The following is a 6,303-nucleotide window of genomic DNA, read 5'->3' as shown; positions in this document are numbered from 1 at the left end:
TGGACATTGATCCGGTAAAACTTCAGATTAATAATTTTGAGGGATATTAAAAAATAGAAGTAACAATGATCATTAAAAAAAATTTGTCGGAATATTTCTTAAAAGATATTAAAAAATAGAAGTAACAATGATCCGGTAAAACTTCTATTATGATTTAAAAGATATTAAAAAATTAGTACATGCTCTGAGGGATGGCTCCTTATCTATTTGCGCATAACAATTTTTGTCGGAATTTTTCTTAATAATTTTGATAGATCATTAAACAATACTTAATTAAAGTGCATAAAAATCTAATTATTAGACTATCTATATTTTCATTAACATAACTATAAAATTATGTTTGACTTTTATATTTTATTTTTAATTACTGTTAAAACTGTCAAAATAAATATTGTGATCATGTGATCTCTCGTCAACGTTGAATCCGTCTAGACAAATATTATCGAGAAAGAAAATGACTATCATCAAACTTGTATTTATACTTGCGTTAAATATTTGAATCAATCACTAAATATAATTTATGTCACATAACATGTAATAGAAAATGAGGTGGTTTCAAATGTCTCTATTTTTCGTGCTTTCATCATGCCTCTATTTTTAAAAACATTAATAAATTTAAATTTAAATCATAAATATCAAAATAAAACCGTTAGATGTGATTTATGTTATTTTCTTTGTGTGCTTATTAAAAAAAATATCACATTTCAATTTTATTTTTACGTGAATCAATCATTTGAAAAATCAACATATAAAAATTATTCACATAGTACGCTTTTACAAACTCATGATGACAACTAAAACAAAGTTGAAATGTCACCATTTTTTACACGTACATAGATAAAATGATCTAGATCATATTCAACGGTTTTATTTTGACTTTTAATTTTAAAATTTTTAAGTTATTAACATTTTTCAAAGTGGAGACATAATAGAGGTACAAAAAATGAAGGTATTTGAATCTTCCCGAAATTTTATTAATATCCAAAAAAATTATAAAATTACAAAATCTACCCAAGTTTCCAGAGGAATTCAAAATCTGCCCCATTCAGTGACTAAATAACCGGACAAAGCCACTATTTTCAGTTATTTAGTCGGCTTTGTCCGGTTATTTAGTCACTGGATTTAGAAATTGAGACCGGTGACTAAATAACCGGTTTCAAGAAATACATCTGGTGACTAAATAACCGATTTTGTGTTTTTTTTAAACATTATTTTTTTATTTTTTGTATTGAAATATTAGAAATGTTGAATATATTTCTTTGAAAATAGATAGAATACAATAATATTTGATTTATTAGAACGACTACGACAAATAACTCTCATCAACATTTTTGAGGCCGAATTTTTCGAGGCTGTAAGAAAAATTAATATATTTCTTTATGTGTTACTGGATAAAAATACAAATGCTTGGATTCTGAGTTATTGATCTCGGTTCAAAAGTCACTTGTAGATAAAATAGAAAATATTATCATCCTTCTAAAATATTTAATCTCTAAAAAGTTATATCTATTTTTGAAAAAAAAACACAAACTTCAAGTTATTTAATTATTGTTATTAAAAAAAATTCTCAAAATAGATACAACTTTTTGGAAATTAAATGTACTAAAAGGATCACAATATTTTATGTATTATCTAGAAGTGACTTTTGAACCGCGATCAATAACTCATATTCAAAGCATATTTTATATTTTTTCAATAACACATCAAGAAATATATTAATTTTTTTACAGCCGTGAAAAATCCGGTCTAAAAAATGTTGATTCAATTTGTCCCAGTCTTTCTAATAAATCAAATTATATTGTATTTCATCTATTTTCAAAGAAATATATTAAACATTTCTAATATTTCAATACAAAAAATAAATAAACTTAAAAAAAATTATGTTTTTTAAAAAAAAACAAACGTAAAACGGGTTATTTAGTCAGTGGACCAATTTTTGGATCCGGCCACTAAATAACTAGAAAGAGGGACTTGGTCCGGTTATTTAGTCACCGAAAGAGAGATTTTGAATTCTTACGAAAAGTTGGATATATTTTGTAATTTTATAAAAAAATTAGGTAATCCTAAAAATTTCGGTGAATCTTCCTTATAGAAATTTTTTGTTTTTTTTCAAAAAAGGGAAAGAGATTGAGAGACGTACACCGGACCTACGTTCAATAGCAACATATATTCCCAAAAATAACGAAGAAAGAGATGAACACCAACAACACAGATCCTAGTGCATGGGACCATGGGTCCATAGATGTAAAGTTGTAAACTGTCCCAGTCCTAGGAGGAATACGTACCCTCTGCATTAACTCAAAAATCAATCTTTCGAGTTAATGAATCTGGACCGTCTAATTTTGAACCGAGCCAATTTGGCTCCCACTTATATAGGGAGCCATTTAATATTGATGCGGAGATATCTTAACGAATCTTAAAATATATCGAATGGTCAAGATTTATTAACTATTCCCTCTTGAGTTAATGCAGAGGATACAAATTCGTCCCAGGAGACGACGGTGAATAGGATTTGTCGTCGTAACCACCCCGATTGTTCTCAAACAGTGAAAAATGACCATAGACACATAAAATACGAGTGATTACTTGTAGTTTATCTCCTATAGAGAAGTGTGTGGTCGTATATGTCACAGTTTTTGTGTATACAACTCCAGAACAACTTGCATTGGAACATCCGCACTGGAACAAATACTTTCGAGAGTCAGAAAGCAGAAGAATACTGAGTACGTATCCTCTGAGATATCTCAACTTTTGCGTAACCGACGTGTCCGGTGCCTATTCGGGGTAATTTACGGGGTCAGTGTCATGTGCGCTTTGAGATTCGTGCAGATCATATTTAAATGGTTAGGATTTTCCATAAAGTCACGCAAAGTTTGAGATATCTCAGAGGATATGAATTCGAAGAATACTAGGGCTCTACTGCGACGGATCCTCTCCAACCAAATATATATAGCGCATTAGGTAACGACGCAACTTAGGCATTACAAAGCTCCTCAGTTCGATATATGCGGTCCTGATCTGTTTACAAAAGATCAACTTATTATTCTAATTGGAGAGGATCCGATCATGGACCATACACAGTAGCGGCTTCATTTCGGCCCAGTAACTGAAACAGCTATCCTTGGAAGAATCCAAAGACAGGCGTGACTTTAGATTGCAGTCTGCATGCATGTATTATTCCTTTTTACTGTTCATGCAATTATTTTTTTTCAATTTACTTTTTGTTCAATTATTTTTTTTATTATGCAGCATTTTTGTGAATAAACAGTAGTATGACTGTATGAGACATTGATTAATGCACTGTTGCTCAAGTAAATAAAATTTGAATGTCAAGAATGTGTTCAGTGAATTTATCATGAAAAAAAAAAAAACTGAGTAACACGAAGGGATCCTATTTTTGTCTCTGGTAAAGTGAGCAAATGTTTTACAATCAAATGAGATTTTTGTATACATGATATACAAGAGAAATACCGATAAAATAATTCTTAAAACAACATTAAATTCATTACTAGAATACTAGAGTACAAATTGGTTTGCGATGTTTCATTCTAAAATGATTGCTCAAACAAGTAAGAGAAAAGTTCCTACATTCGAATCCAAGTAAGAATAGTTAGTTTCGAGTTTCATTAAGACTTTAATTTGTTTCAAATAAAATCACACGCAACTTGCTAGCATGAGACCCGGCCCATAATCCACTAATTAAAATCTTCTTCGAAGGGTCACACTCAAAACATGAGCAAAGAAAGAAAGTTCAAAAAACCTCTGCATTTGCAATGGATTGTTTCAACTTCCAATGAGAAGCTCAGAAGAATATTTAAAAATTAAACGAATTGAAGACAAAAAAAAAAACACTTTGCTTATCAGTATGCTTGTATTGTGTTTGATAAAAAACTCTACATACAAAATCTCCCACCAATGGCTTTTTTTTTTTTCCGCCCTTTTTAGTTAATCTTCAACCTGACTTCCTCAAAAAAAAAAAAAAGGAAGAAAAAACAAAGAAAAGGAAAACTTCTCTGCTGTTCACTGTTTCTGTACTCACGCCTCAAAATTTTTGAAGAACTACAAAACAAAAACCTATAAAAAGACAAAATCAGAAGAAAATAAGAAAAGAGGAAAAGGTCGTGACCTTTTTGTCAAATTCCCAGCACTTTTCTCTCTTTCCCCTTCTCTCTTCTTTCAATTCTCTGCGGGCCAATTTCAGAAGAACAGAGCTTTCTAATTTTAATTTTCAAAAACCAACTTCCAACCTTCCTCTGGCCCCATTCACATTCCACGTGGCAGGAGCACCACGTTAGTTCCCCACCAAGAACCACCTCTCCTCTCACCTCAGCCATGGGCCCCGCTCTTCATTGCCATCGGTGTATCATGAACGACCTTGCTCCAAGTGTGGCTATCAATCTCTCTTCTTTCTTCTTCCGCCGCTGCGTCACGAAGAAAATCCCGTACGGACTCCGAGCACGGCCGAAGAACGAGGCGGTCCCATCTTTCAGTCTCGACTTGTTTCCCTTCACTTCTGAGCTTCGCTCGAACCACATCTGTTGCATCAACTCTTCTAATAGGCCATCTCCATTCGCTTCTCATCTTCTCTATCTTCCCCACCTGTACCATGGCGAGTTCTCTCGTGTTATCCTTTATTTCTTCTAATGCATCTCCTAAACTCCTTGTACCATTAAAATACCGCTCCAGCTCTGGCACGCCAATCGCCATCTCCAAACCCTTATTCATCTCCCTTTCTCTCCTCTCCTTCTTGAAGTACTCTCTTAACTCTTCCACCATACCTATATCTATCATCTCATCTACTCTCTTATCCAAATACTCCATCAATATATCCTTTTCCACATCAACCCATATCATACAACAGTTGTAACTCAGCCCAGGTCTATGAAAGGTCATTCTCTGATCAAACGGGTTGTATCCTGGTCGATATGGATCCGACAAGAGGGCATGGATAAGGGAGTTAGAACCTCCAGCGATCACTGGAAGTTTGTGTCGGTTGGAGATGGAGGAGATTGCAGTGGTTGCTAGTCGACGGTAGCTCTCTTGAGAGAGTTCCCCTGAGGCGGCTGGAACTGACCCAAGGAGGTGGTGTGGTACACCAAGCCGTTCTTGTACGGTTACTTTGTTGGTGGTTATGTCGAGGCCTGTGTAGAGCTGGATCTTGTCCGAGTTTACCACCTCGCCTGAGAACTGACGGGCTATGTCGATGGAGAGGCGGGTCTTGCCTGTGCCGGTTGCACCCATTATGACCACTATATGTTTGTCAAATTGCCTCTGAGAAGTTGGGTCCTGAGGTAACAGCACGTGGCGGTACCGGCGCAGCGGAGATCCTATGCTTCTTCTCATCGATGAGAGCACGGAGGGACGGGAGTATGGGATGGTTATTCCAAAAAAGAGGAATAGAGGAAGCCAGTTGGGGCACGCTTATCAGTAGCTCATGCGCTTCTTGCTGTCTGTCTGTGTGTGATGGTATATGAAAAATGTTTCTCTCTCTGTAGTCTGTACATACTCTAGAGACTCTCTTTCTGTAATTGTGCGGTAGGGTGTGGAGAGAGTGAGGTGTTCGTTTCTTATATATATTAATTAGCAAATGGTGGATTAGAGACTTAGATTATGGGAGTTTTTTTTGCTATTTGCTTTAATTTATTTTAATCTATTAAATTATGGGAGTTGAGAAGTGAGGAACAATAATATAATGAGGGGGTGTTATCACTTATAATCATATTGCTTGTGCATGCGAGTTAATACTCATTCTTTACAGATAAAAATTTAAAACATGAAGGCTGTGCTGGTACTTTGTAATTTTTGTAGCCTACATTCTACTTGGGGAATGGGGAGAGGTAGGAAGGAGAGTGAAGAATTGAAGCGTGTAAAAAAAGTTGAACTGTTAGGTAATAATTAATTGTTGTTTTACGAGGAATGGGAGAATGGGAATGTTAAACTGCTTTAGGCTGACAGGTGTATCATTACTCTTGTCGTGAATACAGATTAAATGTGACTAGTATTTGATGTTACTAATGGTGTGTGAGTTACTGATTAAAGGCTGAGTACACGGTAACAACTAACAAGCTGGTGATTTGAAAATAATATTGGTCATGTTTAAAACTCCTGATCGGTATAATTTGAAAAAAAAATCGGTATTTTTATAATATAAATAAATAGAAAAATAACGATAGTTCTTCTTAACAATAAAAGTTCATAATCTTCACGAATAATATAGTGTAAATAGCATTATTTCGTCAAAGTTAAAATTTATTTGTGAAGATGTTGTAAAAAAAAATTAAATTCATCGATAAAGCTATTGGG

General features: G+C 34.2%; 1 protein-coding gene across 1 annotated transcript; it reads right to left on the bottom strand.

The window, feature by feature from the left end:
- Positions 1–3,888: 3,888 nt before the first annotated feature.
- LOC144558994 (adenylate isopentenyltransferase-like) lies at positions 3,889–5,469 on the bottom strand. The gene has a single exon (XM_078307881.1). The coding sequence runs from the start codon at positions 5,341–5,343 to the stop codon at positions 4,327–4,329; it is 1,017 nt and encodes a 338-aa protein (XP_078164007.1). The 5' UTR covers positions 5,344–5,469; the 3' UTR covers positions 3,889–4,326.
- Between the last annotated feature and the right edge of the window lie 834 nt (positions 5,470–6,303).

Source organism: Carex rostrata, chromosome 9 (genome assembly GCF_964058835.1).
Source record: "Carex rostrata chromosome 9, lpCarRost1.2, whole genome shotgun sequence".
NCBI lineage: Eukaryota > Viridiplantae > Streptophyta > Magnoliopsida > Poales > Cyperaceae > Carex > Carex rostrata.
The sequence above is the reverse complement of the archived record's forward strand: the minus strand, read 5'-3'. Positions and strand labels throughout refer to the sequence as shown.